The sequence below is a fragment of the Mandrillus leucophaeus genome, unplaced genomic scaffold (genome assembly GCF_000951045.1).
Source record: "Mandrillus leucophaeus isolate KB7577 unplaced genomic scaffold, Mleu.le_1.0 Scaffold763, whole genome shotgun sequence".
Taxonomy (NCBI): domain Eukaryota; kingdom Metazoa; phylum Chordata; class Mammalia; order Primates; family Cercopithecidae; genus Mandrillus; species Mandrillus leucophaeus.
Genome location: NW_012108286.1, coordinates 784,055 through 800,512, shown reverse-complemented (window position 1 = coordinate 800,512; position 16,458 = coordinate 784,055). Strand labels below are relative to the sequence as shown.

Sequence of the window (16,458 nt, the reverse complement as noted above, 5' to 3'; positions counted from 1 at the left end):
GCTAGGCTGGTCTCGAACTCCTAGCCTCAGGTGATCCACCCACCTTGGCCTCCCAAAGTGCTGGGATTACAGGCATGAGCCACTGCACACCTGGCCAACTTGTACTTTTTATATTCATCTTCATAAGGCCAATGGAGAAAAACAAGATATCTGTCAAAACATATAGGAGCATTCCATATAAATCCAAGTAACTATTTTAAAATCTGATTATTAGATAGAAAAGGTAAAAAGCACTATTCCTTGAGTTGTTGCCTAAATTTTTTTATGCTACATGTTTAGAGAAATTGCTTGTTTTCCTACCTCTGTTTAACTGAAGCAGCTGTGTTCTTCAAAAGCTAACATTATTTATTCTAAAACTTAGATTTAATGTAGATTGGGGAGCTAACTACACAGAACAGCTTCAAATTAATACACTTAATAAGATAGTCTTCCCTATGCCTTGAGTTAAATCAATCAAGCTAATTGTCTACACTGAATCCATGATTGCCCATATTCTTTCCAATGGAATGAATTTGTTTTCACTGAAAAGATTAGCTTTATTGCCTTCTGTAAAGCTCCTTGTATCTTCAGCTAGCTTATCTATTCCATTAGGCATTGACTTGCCTCACTGAGCTGAGACCCTCTGCCAACAGAAATTGGCCCTTAACAGAAGAGATAACTGCTGTAAGCACAAAACCTCTACAAACAGAAGGACAATAAATGTTCAAACTGGAGGCAAATAATTTGGGAAGCTGTTGAGTTCCTAAGATGCATATATCTTTATTATAGATTTCCTCTCCCAATTCTTAGAGCTTGCACACATTTTAAAACCCCAACAGACTGGGCGCGGTGGCTCACGCCTGTAATCCCAGCAGTTTGGGAGGCTGAGGCAGGCGGATCACTAGGTCAAGAGATTAAGGCCAGCCTGGCCAACATGGTGAAACCCCGTCTCTACCAAAAATACAAAAATTAGCTGGGCGTGGTGGCACACGCCTGTAGTCCCAGCTACCCAGGAGACTGAGGCAGGAGAATCACCTGAACACAGGAGGTAGAGGTTGCAGTGAGCTGAGATTGCGCCACTGCAGTCCAGCCTGGCGACAGAGAGAGACTCCATCTCAAAAGCAGCAGCAACAACAACAATAACAACAACAACAAACACACAAAAAAATCCCAATAATAAAGTTGTCATAATTAAATCGTTTGTATACAACCTAATGGCTTCAAATTTTACCACAATAGACCCTGTGCGGAGGAATTAAAAGTTACATCTTCAAATTTACTCCCATCTTCATTAATAAGAATTGCATGAATATTTTTCTCAGTTCCTAGAGACCATATATCACTATTACAAAACCTGGCCCCTGAAGAAAGCATAGCTCTTGATCTGTCTTTTGAAATATTTCTGAGTTGGCCACTATCCATTCAAATGCCTTAGGAAAATCAATTTACAATTGAGAACAATGTGCTAGTGGTTTCAATGTCTTCAACAGTGTGCATGTATTGATGCTCAATCATCTAATAAAGGGTCTTTAACATGTCATTTTGATAATTTCAAACAAGCCCTAAAATACTTTTCCTTCAGTCATTCTATAAGATCTCCAGTTTTACATGTATGGAAGAAACCTCTCCTCACTCCCTGTATCTGAGATCATACACTGTAAGGAGACTTTTAAGGAGATAGTGCTGAAGAGTTGAATGATAGGTTTTTCCTACACAGACAGTTCTATTGCAATGTGCTATTATTTCCCAATTCATTTTACTCTTTAATTTAAGTGAATTTATACCATCTATCACAAAATAGAAGGCAAATATCTTTCATCTGGTTCTTATCTTGGTGAGGAAATACTTCCTATTTCTGCAAAAAGTCACCTCATAACTCCACTGTTGTGGATTTTTTCCAAAGTCATCATTGCTGAACTAGGATAATCGTGTAGCAGGTATAACACTTGCCTGATGAAAAAACAGATTTGCTTCAAATGACACTGTGATTTTGAAGTTATTTTTGTTCTTTCAGTAATTTTTGTGTCATATGTATTTACTAGCCCTTAACCACCATAATCTCTAGGGAAGTTTTAGTTCAGCTCAAAACTATAAGATATTTTGTGTCAATTTTATGAATTACCAAATATAGTAGAAGTCAATTTAAATAAGACATAAAAATACTCAAAACCAGATATGATAAAGAATCAGAAAAAGAAAACAGACATCTTCATGTTTTTTGGATTGATTGAATCTTAGAAGTTCCTGCAAAGCTGAGGCTAAAACCATTCTTTGTGCCTATCTTAAGGAGTCCTTCGAAGAAAAACATATAAAATTTCGATGTCAACTTAAAATAATAATTTTCTCTTCTAACTACTTTTTTAGTTTCAAAAAAATATCTTGGAGATAATTTGTATTTCCTTGTGATTCTAAGAGGAAACAAATTATTTTAAGTACCAATGCTTTCCAGAATATAAGTAAGTAAACCCCATATCTAGTTAAGGAGAGTAACAGGACATGGGAATATTTATTTTAAAAGAACTGATTTTAAATGTATGTAATAGTTACTCTATTTTAGAGGAGAGCTTGTCCAAGGCTAAAATGCAGAACTTTCCAAATGGTACTAAATTGATTTTATTCACCTTATGCTTTTAAATTATTTATGTATAAATATAAAGATGATGCAACATTTGAATATTTCCAAAAAGCTCAAAATATTTCCTTCTCTTGGATGTGCAAAACGCTGGTGAATGCAAGAATAGTTTGAGTTTTTTAGGAATTATAGGCTTATAATTCTACTTTTTGCTTAAAAATGTTTCTTGTAGCTTCTAGTTTTCATAGCATCTGTCTATGAAAAAGTATCTTTCTACGACTATTATTACAGAATGTTATCTTTGTTCTGAAAAGGCATATTGACCTCTCCCGTCCTGCCCCATTGGTTGATTTTTCTTAACTCTTTGGGCTTTCCTGAACAGAGCCATAGTGAGACAGCACAGAAGTTTGTTGCTAAATGAAAGAGCAACACTGAATTTTTGCTTTATTGCTGAGTAGGAGTGCCTGATAGCTTTACATTTTGGCAAGATCTTTTGTCTAAACTTGCCTGAAAATAGATTTTCTTTGGCATGAAGGAGGGATACCAGAAAGCAGTGGCACAAAACACAAGAGACAAGAAAAAGAGTAGCAGAAAAAAATATTGACGTTAAAAAGAAAAGACTTTCTTGGAATATTGAAAGGGCATTATAAGTTTGTTTATGTACAAAGTTACTGTTTTTATCTTTCTTTCAAAAAAGGATGTTGTTTTATATCTCTTCAATGACAAAAGTTAAACTATCCTGAATAGATCAATATTATGAGATAAACATTAAATAATATTTGTATTATTTCCTTCCAGGCTAATTGCTTTGTCCAAACATATAGCGTATAAGCAAGGTTCACGTCAAGACAGAACTCAAAGTACCCTGGTTTGAAAAGATATGAATGTTTGCTCTGGGGAGCTGAAGAGTTAGTAAGTAAGCTTTACTAATAGCTCTTTTTAATACAATTAATCTTGAGTAGAAGTTCAAAGTCTACAATTTTATTCATCAGAACCATATGTCTTTTATTATCAACACGAATACCTGCCCTTTGCAACATTTAGGCAATAGTAACCAGAATTGAAACTCCGTGAAACATCCTTATTTTGGAGTAAACATGAGGGAATGGTAGAAAATGTCATAGGAAATCCTTGGGAAATAAAGAAGGAGATAAAATTGGAATCAGTAAAAGATAGCCAAATGAGCTCATGGTCAGAATCTAATATAGAAAACTCAATTTTATGTCAGAAATATAACTTTAATCTCAAGTTAAAAAACATAAAGCAATAGAGATACATTCAGAAAAAAAATGTTAGTCAATCAACTAAAAGTTGGTAAAATTTTTTACCCAAGAATAAACAGAAGGAATGGGCACGTTATGTGATTTTCATTATATTTCAGATGCTATCTTCCTAAAGTCCAAACTCTTAGCAATAAATTGCAACCAGTAGCTCTTTAACACATCTGCTTCCCTTTTAAGAACTGTTAGCTTTCAACATGAAGAAGGCAAGGTAATAATTATTTCTGGCAGCAAATATGTGTTCATGCAATTCTTACCTGCCCCCCTTTAGGCTGGTATTTGATGTTGTCCGTTGATCCGATTTTGGATTTGACATTCTTCAGGTCTGGCAGTGGTTGGTTTATAAGCCGAAGCTGTTTGGGAGTCGCAGGAGATTTTGGAGGAGTACGTATGATGGCGACCTTCTTCTCACTCGGCACCAAGATGGCAGACTTGGGCGTTCCTGGTGTGTGAGGGGTCCTGGGATAGCTAGGGGTTCCAGGAGTGCCTGGTGTGCGTGAAGAATAACTTGGTGGGGTGCCAGGAGTGATGGCAGTAGACCCAGGAGTAGTGGGTGTTGAGGTACCACTTTTTCCTGCTCTGCGAATTGGCTCTGACCCTGTATTAACAAGCAAGACCAAAACCAAACCAGAGTCAGACAATTCTCCTCAAAACATCCCTCTTCCCATAGATTGTTAGAGGTCATAATATGTTTCATTTCTAAGGTATTTAGAAACAATTATTGTAATGATCACTAGAGTGCTCAAGAAGCTGAGAGTCTCGTTTCTGAAATCAGGTGCATAACTCAGTGGCATTCTTTTGAACACACATTGCCATCAACACAAAGAAAAAAACCTGATTTTTTTCTGATTTGTTCTCCTTAATTTTCATTATAAATGTGTCAAAAACTATTTTCTACTTGTGTGACTATTAAGGCATATGGATCTGCCTTTAGTTGGAAAAGAATTTACTCTTAGTGTCGTATGCAGACCCATATTTACTGAAGATTCCTTGAATGATATGTAGATCATTCATTCCTCTATGTAGTAAATTGATTCTGGGATCCAGGTGAACATACAATATAGAACCACGTATTTAGGACACATAGTTTCGGTCCGTATAGAAAGGTCTGCATTTCAATATTCTATCCTTATATTGAGGAACACTATGAGGTATATAAATGTGTTTATGGAAGCTGTCAGACATTGCTCTACTATATCATGTATTCTTTTCATAAGGAAAATCATCTCAGTGCTTCAAACAAACAAACAAACAAAAAGTCTATTTCTTGCCTTAGACACTTGGGATGTCCCAGTATATTCCCATCGAGCCTCGTACCTGACTGTGTTTTCTCCTCTGTTTTCATCACTAGTTTGGCAGTTTGGTGTTAAATCCAAGACCCCGTTAATTATACAGGACCTGAGATGCATTTCTTTGCCTCAAATTGAGCTCAGCCTCCTATTATTATTTTACCCACCTCCCATTTTCCTACACTATGTTTCTTTCATCTTTTGAATGTGCTTTGAATGACATTTCAAATACCTTTCTGAAAGAATGATAGAAATAAGAATGCAACACCTTATAAATTTCAAAGCACTTATGTGAATATCAACCAACTGATAACCAAACACGCACAATACGGTTCTTAGGGGCAGCTCTTATTATTCCTAAGAAATGAGAATATTGAGGCTCATTCACCCAGATGCTACTAACGTCTAAGCCAGATACAATATTTAGCCCCTGAGGATTTACATTTCTAAGCATGCAAATTTCATTTATAACATATTTTATAGAAAAGGGATAATTTTCATTTTTTTTACTGCTGATTAAGTAAAAAAATCAATGAATCTTCTGAAATTTTGTAGAGAATAAATACATAACAATTTTAAAGCCACTGAAGTGAAAGGAATCTTAGAGGTCACCTAATGCAATTGCTCATAAATATAGGAAGTTCTTTCTGAGAAGTGGACAGGTAATCTTTGCCTAAATATTTATAAGATGTGAGCTCAGGAGAGCTTTTTAGACAATTGTGATCTACGGAAAATGTAAATCTACCCATTGCTATAGGTTCTATCTCCTGGAGAAACACAGAACAATTGTACTTCTTTCAGTGAACAGTTTTCACATATCAAATGAAAGTGCCCTGTGTCATCTTGATTTTCTAACACAGGGCACAAGATAGTTAGACTCTTCAACTGATAATATGAAATGGGATATGAGAAGTCTAAAGTGAGAAATTAGCATGTGTTCTGTGATTTTTATTGCTTTTCACAAGAATTTCAAGACTAGGATGATACAACCACATCCAACTTGGAATTTTGTAACTTCCATGTCCTGGTTTGTTATGGACTAAGTTTTCAATGTAGATGTCTGTCTCTAAGTCTGTCTGAATACTTTCACCAGAAACATTATTTCTTTCTCAAATATTTTCTCTATTACTTCACCAGTTTTGAATAGCTCAGATTTTCTGGGGAGAGGGATCGTCCCTGTATTTTTTGCCATTGTATCTAGCCCTGGTGACTTTCATGTGAGCTGAATACAGTAGGTAGGCAACATTTTTAAAAAAATAAAATGTATTGAATACAGAATTCATCAAAGTGTGCTGAGGGGTTTTTTGACTTCATGGAGACTGAACTGAAGCAATATTCTGGATGTGAATAACAATTTTTACTGTATGAAATAATTTTTTCTAAACTTCTGAGGAGTCATTTCCATACTTGTAGAAAACACTTTAAGCTTCATAAAAGGAGATTTTGTGTTACATCTGGAGAAAGAGGATAAACTACAAATATTAAGGCCTTCACACTGCTGTTCAATATATATGATCAATTTTTATTGTAATAAATTTGTTCTTATCATCAAAACAATAAATTTGAATGTTTCCTATTTGTTCTGAACTTGAAGAGGTTAAATCTAAGATCTGAAACAACTTTTAAGATATTTATTTACAAGTTACTTGATTAAACTGTGCTCTTATTTATCTTGTCAACTCCTCAGTGACAATGGATTTCCTTCCTCTTGGGCGGATGAGCTTCCTGAACAACATTGTTTCCTTCAAATCTTTTCAATAGCTGCACAAAATGTTAGAACATTCCTGTGTACCACTAAGGGGGTGGTAGGCACGTAGAAGTGGGCAGAGTGCTTGCTCTTCCAATCATCTTTATGCCTTTCAGCTATTGGTATATAGAGGTAAGACAGACCCTATGTTTTAAAATGATCAACGTGTCAGTTATGTTCACTATCAAATAATACAATGCAAAATGCTTGTAAACATCAGTAAATTTAAAAAGTCAAAATAGAATTGGTGCTGAACATTTAATGAATCAATTCATATACAGATACACTTTAAAAGGCAGAACACAGTGGTTTGAAGAAGTAGATTTATGGAGAAAGTGCCATTTTGCTTTTATAGCAACAAATACAAGCATAATTCAAGATGTTCTTTTGGAGAGTACTTGGTATCTTTGTCTTGTCTCACCATCCTTGGGGTTATTAATGATGTTCAAATTCAACTCTAGATATTTAAAGTCTCTTCCCTGGAAAGTACTAAATCTTAAATGCCCTCCCTGCTAATTCATTTAAATAATTTATTTTTGCTATGGTAAAATAATTTTTGTGATTTCAGTGTTCTTAGCACATATTTCAAAGGATGCTAATACTCTAGGAAACTAAATAATGTTGGACACAATTACTCTTATTACAGTAAACACTTTTCTAGTAGGCCAAAACACTGTTTAAATGCCAATAGTCATATTTAAGTGGGTCAATTATTATTAAAATAAGTGTTGAAGCCAACTATAATGTGATAGTGGTAGCAATTTCCACCATTTTAAAATGGTTTTTAAATGACACAGACACTCTCCTCCAAATAATTCTACAGAGCAGTTGTCTAGTACTATTTCTTCCAAATCAATATAGAAAAGACATTAAGACTTCAGGCTGTGAAGTTATCAGCAGAGTGAAAACCAAATTCAACCACTTACTAGCTGTGAAGCACTGGACAAGTTACCCTCTGTAGAGGGTCAGTTTTCTCATCAGTAGATTGAATTGAGTTTATTAATACCTACTCATTGGTTTTGCTAATTAAATTTAGTGACAATGTATCTTAAGAGTTTAGTATCTATATGTGCTCAATAACTGGTAGCTATTTTGGTTGCAACAGAAAAATACTTATGGAAGTAATTTGAATCTATGCTTTACTAGATAGTTTGCCACAATGCAACATATAAATGTGTAATGATTGGAGCATTATATAAACTGTTATAATTGCCAATCAGTTCATGAATGGGCCATCAATCAAGACAATTTGAAACTATTGCATAGACTATACTATATTTATATCTCATTTGGAATGCAAATTTTTAACGAGTTGAACAGGATCCTAAGTTTTGATTGTTGACTTTCTAGTTCGATTTTACGACTTGGAAATCTAATAAGTGTTAAGCTTTTATATATGTATGTTTTTAAAAATCCTTGACTTGGTTTCTACATTGATCACTTCTTTAGAGTTTTCGTTTTTGAGCTACATTTGAAGCAAAAAGGAAAATATATTCTTAGAGAAATAAGTTTATCTCAGTCTTAGATAATAGGGTAATATGTTACCATTTCCTCTATCAATTGTTTTTACTCAAACAGCTATTTTGCGGCCATCTACATTCTGGATTTTCTGATTCTTAGGGCAAATATGATCTAGTCTTAATGCATGTTTTATTTTTACAAATTAAAATATAAATATAAGTGCTATTCCACTTAAAGGATTTAAAAAGTGCTTAAAAAGGAAGTCAAATCAAAATAAACCTACTGGTGGTCCGCCGTGCTGAAGAAGAGATAGAACTGTTGAGAGAGAAGGAGTTCTCATCTCTGTCTCCTGATACACCTCGGCGAGGAGGAAGAATGGAGGAAGGTCTTGGGAGAGAAGAGCGCTTTTCTGGGCTCTTGGTTACTCCATCCTGATTGGAGAAAACAAAAAGGACATTGGGTTCTTGTAAGTCTTTAATTTATACGAAGTGATACTGATTTTGCTATTTTCCTCCTGTGCTGATAGATGAATTTCTTTTAATACAAACTACTGGATTTCATATATTTATAAGCATTTCTACTTTAGAACTTAGAAAGAGTGTATATTTGCCTAGATGTTTTATAAAAATACATTATTTGAAGTTCTGATAACTGAGTTCAAGTTCTAAATGATAATTGGGTAAAATAAATGTACTCAAGCAATCTTCAGCAAATTACTAATTTTATTGAAAAATCTTCATTAGCATGATAATTTATTAATCAGAAAGGACTGAGAGTAGCTCACTGCATGCATAATATTTCTAACAATGACCACTACCATATATTGTGCATGTATGTGACAGGAACTCTTTATAGTTTACATTCTTTTATGATTTGTTTCTCACCACAGAACATGATACATGATAAAGCTGAAGAAACAGGTTTAATGAATTTATGTAATTGTTTCAAGACAATTGAGTTGGTAGATGTCAAGAGATAGTATTAAACCCTGATGTATATGATGTTAAGTTTCAATTGTCTATTATATTCTATACAATATAATTTGTTATTATTGTACTGTGCAATATTATTTCTTATATATTATATATAATATATTTTGTAAGTTTGCATTTGATATTTTACCAGATAATCAAACCATCAATTAATAATGGGAAACATATCCAGAAAAAGACATTTTCTACATTTAAAAAATAGGTATACTATTTATCAAAATTTTAAATTTGTATCTGTTTTTAAAAGGGCCTACTGTTTATGTGTCAAATACTTAAGAACGTAAAGTATTTGCTTTCATACACTTCCTGAATTAGGTTCTATAACATAATCTCCCAAATTCTATTTCTTTCTGCACCTTTTATTGACCTGCTGCCTTACCTTGTTCCCTGATTTTGAGTATGGCAAACGGTCTGTGGAGCCTGCTGAGGTGGGCTGCATTAATAAACTGTCAGAAAAGGTAGCCCTTTTAGTCGTGCTAGGGCAGGCTGAGCTGTATCTTGGGGACTTTGTGCTACCCTGTAAAGCAGGAATCTTTGACAAGGTAGAATTCTAGCCATGAAAGAAAACAAACAAAAGCACAAAATAAACCAAACTATGAAGTAAAAGGAAAATAAAAAAAGAAGTATAAACGTATAAGAAACTCAAAGTCTTTTTAATAAGAACACATGATAAATGGTTATAATCAATGATAGAGATGTGTACTTAGATGAGATTTTCATTGAACAGCTCTCTTTAGCCAAAACTAACTTAATAATAGTCATAGAAAAATATCTGTTATAAGAAAACCAAATATCACATGTTCTCATTTATAAGTGGGAGCTAAACACTGGGTACACACGGACATAAAGATGGCAACAATAGACACTGGGGACTCCAAAAGTGGGGGAAGGATTGAAAAACTTCCTATTGGGAACTATGTTCACTATTTGGGTGATGGAATCAATATAAGCCCAAACCTCAGCATCACGTAATATACCCTTGTAACAAGCCTGCACATGGACACCCTGATTAAAAATAAAATAAAAAATCTGTTATGTAAATAAGACACATAAATAATGCTAAACCATTTTATTTTCTAGTAACCAGGTCTAGAACAGTTATCCATGTTTATTATTTATTATTTGCTCCTCTTTACTTCCAAATGTGATTGTTTATGTTTGGTACATAGTAGAGACCCAGTGGATAATTGTTGAATAAATGATGAATGGGTGGATGGATAGATAGAAGGACAGAAGAAAGAATAATGTTGCTTAGATATGAAGGAATTAGCTTTGTGAAATCCTGAGACCAAAGTAAGTCTCTCTTTTTTAAAAAATAGAATAAGCCTTAATATAGAAAGAATGTTACAAGTGACTAGCAAAACTCTCTTTTTGCTGGTTTAAAAAATAATGCTGAGTGCTTAAATTTTGTTTTTTAAAAAATGATTCTATACATAGTTCTCTCATTTAAGGATAATGTAGATAAAATATTCTTTTTGGATTCTATGTATATAGTCTCTAATTAATTCATAGGTTTTATAATGATAACAGATTTGGAAATATCTTTCAATATCCTAACTGCTGGAATTATTCCTTTAATAAATACAGCCTTCAAGGTGTACATATAATCCATATATTAATCATGTTTCAAGAACTTTAAAACAAGGTATATTTGAGGCCTAATGAAAAAAAGCATTTTTAAAGATTGAAAAAACTTATTTTCAGGTAATCTACACTGACTTCAACAGAAAATTTTCAGAGTTTATATATAATTGGTTCATTTTATAACTAAAACACATACTGTGAACTAAGTTATACCATAGAACTAAAAACATTTTTATGCAAAGACTATAGTCTGCATGATGTGTTATGAATTCTAAAAAGGAAAGTCAGGACTGAAAAGATTGCCAATAAAAATCATGACTTAATTTACAGGTGTTGATAACCCCTGGGGAGACTGGCTGCAAGTATAATTGGGAAGGATGTATGACTTTTGGAGAAAGCTATGCCAGCATGCCATAGATCTCATGGGTGACTGTTAAAAATATAGATAAGTATGACAAAGCCAAGGAGATTATTATCTTCAAATAATTAATTTGATCTGTTACAGAAATGACAGATAAAACTGAGATTTTTATCTCAAGTTTTAACCTCTGGAGCTACAACAGAGACATAAGTATTTACAGACTATAAAAATCACTTCTTGTTTTATAGACCCAGTATCTTGAGTGGGAAGTGTAACTGGGTCAGCACAAGTCATTCTTTTTTGATTGATGCTACCCACAAAAGAGTGAATTTCAAAAGTGTGATATAGAAGAGAAAAATAAATTGGATTGCTTGTAGTTAAGAAAGACAACTATTAAGGCTAAACAAACAACAGAAAACCCCAAGTGAAATGCAGGATTATGGGTGGGTCTGGTTCCTAATAAAGAGCAATTTAAAAAATCATCACAGGAATCCCATAAATATATACACCTAATACGTACCCATAGAAAAAACATTTTTAAGTTAAAAAAAGTGAATCTAAAAGAGCATACAACTACAAAAAACAATCAGAGAACTGTTCTGATGGATAGACTGAATATTAGAGCTAAATCAAATAAAAGTTACTTGGGGTTTTAGAAAACTTATAGGACAAGGATATCATATTAGGAAGGAAAAAAAGCTAATAAATGAGAAAAAAAGAAAGAATGAAGGCCTAATTTTTCTTCAGAAAGACAAGATTGGCATTTACAAGGAAAAAAGTTTGTTTTGTGTCAGATGATGCCTATGGTTCTGTTCCAAGTGCTGATTCTATCGAGTTACTCAAAGACCAAGGGGCTTAAAAATTTCCTAAAAATGTTCCAAATTATGTCAACCTAAAGGAGGAAAGGTCAGACTTATTTTTTATATCTGCTCCTGAAAACTTCCACCATTCAGTTAATTAAAATAATAGCTAACAACTATTACCATTTATTAAATGAATGCTATGTTCTAAGCATTATACTGCATACTGTTTTATAACATTATTACACTTAATTTTTATAACTAACTCATGATACAGGAATTTTGTCCTCCCCTTTATTTTTAGAAAATTATGAAATAGGAAGAAAAGGATCATATAACTAAAAGATGTTCAAGATTTGAACATGGTCTGCTCCATAGCCCTATGGCTAACCACCATAAATCATTAATTAGGAAACAGAAGGTAAAGAGATACAAATCTTGAAATCACAATGTGTTTATAATAAAGCCTAATATTTACCAAAGCAATAAATGAACTTTGTTTCTTGCCATATGTTCAGGAATATATCTGATACATTTGTATAAAAATCAAGTATCATCTTTTATCAACGTAAAACCCCTCAGGTTCAAAATCAAAGATTTGGCTGCCACAGGAAATGAATCACTACTTTTCATAATAAATAAAAGTGGAAGTCTAAAATCTTACTGGTTTTTAGAAGGGTAAACTAAGAATTGTGATTTACATATTATATATGTTTGCTCAGTCTCAGAACGTTGTTAAAAGCTACTAATTAATATCATTCACATTATTTGTTATAATTTTAGGATTTCATTAGTAGCCTTTTAATTTTTTTCTTTCAATCATAAAGGAGTGAAAATACTTCATGTTGGCTTTGGTCATTAAAATATAGTTAATAATATAAAAATAAAATTCACAGAAAAAAACAGAAAAGATTTATAAATATATGAAGAAGTTAACACCATTAATACAACCAAAATAAATCTTTAAAATAATAACATATGCCATCTCCATAATTTGGCAAATATAGAGCAATATAAAATACGTGGTAATAATAATGAATATGAACACTCTTCTTATACAGAATGTATAAGTGGGTAGAACCTTTCCAGAGGGCAATTTGACAATATGTAGCAAAAACTTTAAATATAAACATTTTTCTTTAATTTCACTAGTAGAAAATTATCTGAAGGAAATGGCACACAAACGCATTTATGAACTGAACTTAGCCAAAAAGTTCTCTACAGTAATATTGTTAAAACAACAACAAAAATTCTAAAAGTCAAATAATAGGAAATTAAGTATATCATCGCAAATAAATAAAATGCAGTATTATGTAGTCATTAAAACTTACAAAATGTTCAACGACATGGAAGTACATTTACTGTTGAATTTAAAAATTGATACACAGTGTTCTCATTTTTGTTGTTAAGCCTATAAATTTATAGAAAAAAATTAAGATTTTACACCAAAATGATAACTGTGTTTATCTTTATGATAAGGGGATTATAATTGATTTATACTTCCTTCTGCTTGTGTACAATGCTTCATTTGGTCATATTTTTATTTTGCAACAAAAACAATGAAAGTGTATTATAAAATATAGTCACTGTTGGTTATATGGTTTAATTTGATTCTATGAAAAGTAAATAAATTGGACTTCCTTACTTTTGCCATATCATTGTCCTGCTTTCTATGTTTCTGTCTTACTAGTAAGGAAGCAGTCCAGCTGTGTCCTCACCAATTACCATTATATGCCATGCCAGAAGACGTTAATCCTTCCATGCCTGGATGCCACGGAGAATCTTCTGGGTGAGTGAACTATTTAAAATGACTTTTAAGAGTAAATATCTAAACAATATCAAAAGTTATTCCGATGTTGCAGCTAATACCAAAGGAACTTCAAATGAAGAACAAGGAAAACTTTTTTTACTCACAGAGACTTTGTCCTTTGCCTGTTTAAATACACTGGGAGCCAGAGCTGATTCCCCACCTGCTGCTGTTGAAAATAAAAGACAAACAACCCCAAATTTAGTCTCTAAAAACTCATAAATGCAGTTTTAAATACCTTTAGGATATTCTGTTGTGTCAACAGACTAATGCAAAGCAAAAGTTTGCTTATTCTGAGACTCAAATTCAATAACTCAAGTAACCTGAATAGCAATAACATAGCATGTGGCTCCAACTATACTGTGTGCTAATTAATATAACCCATTGTCTACCAAAGCACAGATAAGCACACCAAATAATTTTTCTATTGATTACCAATGTATCTTTGAGTCACTAGTATGTAAGGATAGATCCTTTAGAACAGAAGTTACAGAATAGCAATGTGAATGTTACAAAGTTTAAGAGAAAGAACATTGACTGGTTTCTGGGGTTCACATGATATACAGAAGGGGGCTCATAGAGATTTCCAAACCCTCTTCTTGCTCTGGAAGCCACTGGCATACCTATAGATATTTCGGTATTTTACATTTCAAACTGTCATGATGTCATGATCAGCCAACCCCTTTCCCTTTGCATCCCTTCATTTCACAAAATGAATGACATACTTGTTTGATGTGAAAATGCCACATGAGAAGGGAAGAAAAATAGCTTGTCAAGAACAGAAAACACAAGAGAAAATTTAAGTTCAGTAAATAGAGAACATGTTCTACACATGCACTTCCTGTATGAAATTATTACCACATCTGTTACTGTTGTTTCTCTTGCTGCTGTTTTATGCTTCTGGTTTCAATTTTAAACTCCATTATCTCTAGCACATTTTGGTTGATGACTTACCTGAGGTGGCTTAGCTCTCATGATTTAAAACAATCCTTTGTGGTTTGGAAAACCATCTATGTTTGAAAATTGGGCTTAGAAGATAAAATAATCAAGCTTGTGTGTTTATTCCTCCTTAATTTTCATTCATAAAACAGAAACCCTCAGAAAAAAAATATGTATCCTTATAAGCCCTCTGAATAAGTTCCAAAAAGGTATTTTATGACATGTACAGTTCTGACACAAAAATAATAACTATCCTCAATATGCTTTATGCCATGTAGGACTAGCTAGTGAGATTTTTCAGATTCTAGGACTTATCGTTTTTAAGGAAGCAGTAAAAATGATGCCTTCCTACTACCTCTGTAACATAACTCAAACTCTTGAGACACGTACACCTTGCTTCAAACCAATGACACCTATATCTGATACATGCATTCTCCTAAAGTATCTTAACATTAGACCAGAATAAAGGAAAATCTTAATTAGTTCAAAGATTTTAAATTTCTTTCAAAGAATGAATAAAAACACCATTTACTTTAAATGTAGTAAATTGCATATCAATGACATGTAAACACTTTACTAAACCATTTTACATTTTCTCTAAAATTCCACAATCCTGATGACATCTTTCATCCTCTTCAGGTAGGTTATAGAGTTTTTATGCTAAATCAAGAGATTCTGCTTGCCCAAGCAATTTTGCTATTAAGTTAAATGAAGCTATTAATTTGCTATTGAGTTTAATGAAGTTCTAAGTTTAATGAAGCTAAAAACCTGAGAAAATGAACTGAGGTGTGTCATGTTAATTCCTAACTCCTAACTTCAGAGATATTCTTCATCCTGAAGCTTTATCAAGGTTTGCATATATACAAGCCTTCCATTTTCCAATTCTGCCTTAGATTCTTGTTTTTGAAGGAAAGCACATGATATGATTTCTAGATGAAGAACACAAATACAAAATACTTGGAATTTTCAACAACTAAAATAAAACCATCAATTACCTTGATTTTCTCTTTCTCACAAAGGCTAATGTTCCTTTTAACCTTTAAAACCATCCGAAGATTTATATAGAGGCATTGATGATGAACAATGGAAAGAAAAACATTCTTTTCTGATTTAGCGATCTGTCATTTTGTAGGCTACAAGCATGCCACTTAATAAACTCTAAAATAAAATATACTGTAAGATTATCCTAGTATAATTAAACATATAAAATAAATACTTTGCACTGAAATTTAGAAAAAAGTTGGCATTACATATATTTCTAGGGGTTTTTATGATGGTTTCCAACATGTTTTATTTCTTTGTTTTATCAGTTTTATAAACTTAGGAAAAAATATGTATTTGAAGAAGAGAAGTGAGTAGACAGCAGGCTGGGCGCGGTGGCTCACGCCTGTAATCCCAGCACTTTGGGAGGCCTAGACAGGTGGATCATGAGGTCAGGAGTTCAAGACCAGCCTGGCCAAGATGGTGAAACCCCAACTCTACTAAAAATATATATACATATATAAATTAGCTGGGTGCACACCTGTAATCCCAGCTACTCAGGAGGTTGAGGCAGAAGAACTGCTTGAACCCAGGAGGCGGAGGTTTCAGTGAACCGAGGTCGCGCCACTGCACTCCAGATTGGGTGACAGAGCGAGACTCTGTCTC

At 33.2% G+C, this 16,458-nt stretch overlaps 1 protein-coding gene across 6 annotated transcripts in view; it reads right to left on the bottom strand.

Annotated features, from left to right (window-relative positions):
* MAP2 (microtubule-associated protein 2) overlaps positions 1–16,458 on the bottom strand; it is an 82,077-nt gene that overhangs the window by 21,991 nt on the left and 43,628 nt on the right. For 5 of the 6 annotated variants that reach the window (XM_011966527.1, XM_011966528.1, XM_011966522.1 and 2 more), the window contains 3 exons: positions 13,980–14,041; positions 8,612–8,759; positions 4,089–4,429 (listed from right to left, as the gene is read on the bottom strand). In XM_011966527.1, the coding sequence (XP_011821917.1) occupies positions 4,089–4,429; positions 8,612–8,759; positions 13,980–14,041 (551 nt within the window). Of the gene's footprint in view, positions 1–4,088; positions 4,430–8,611; positions 8,760–9,699; positions 9,871–13,979; positions 14,042–16,458 lie in introns of all 6 variants that reach the window. The other variant, XM_011966526.1, reaches the window with a different exon arrangement.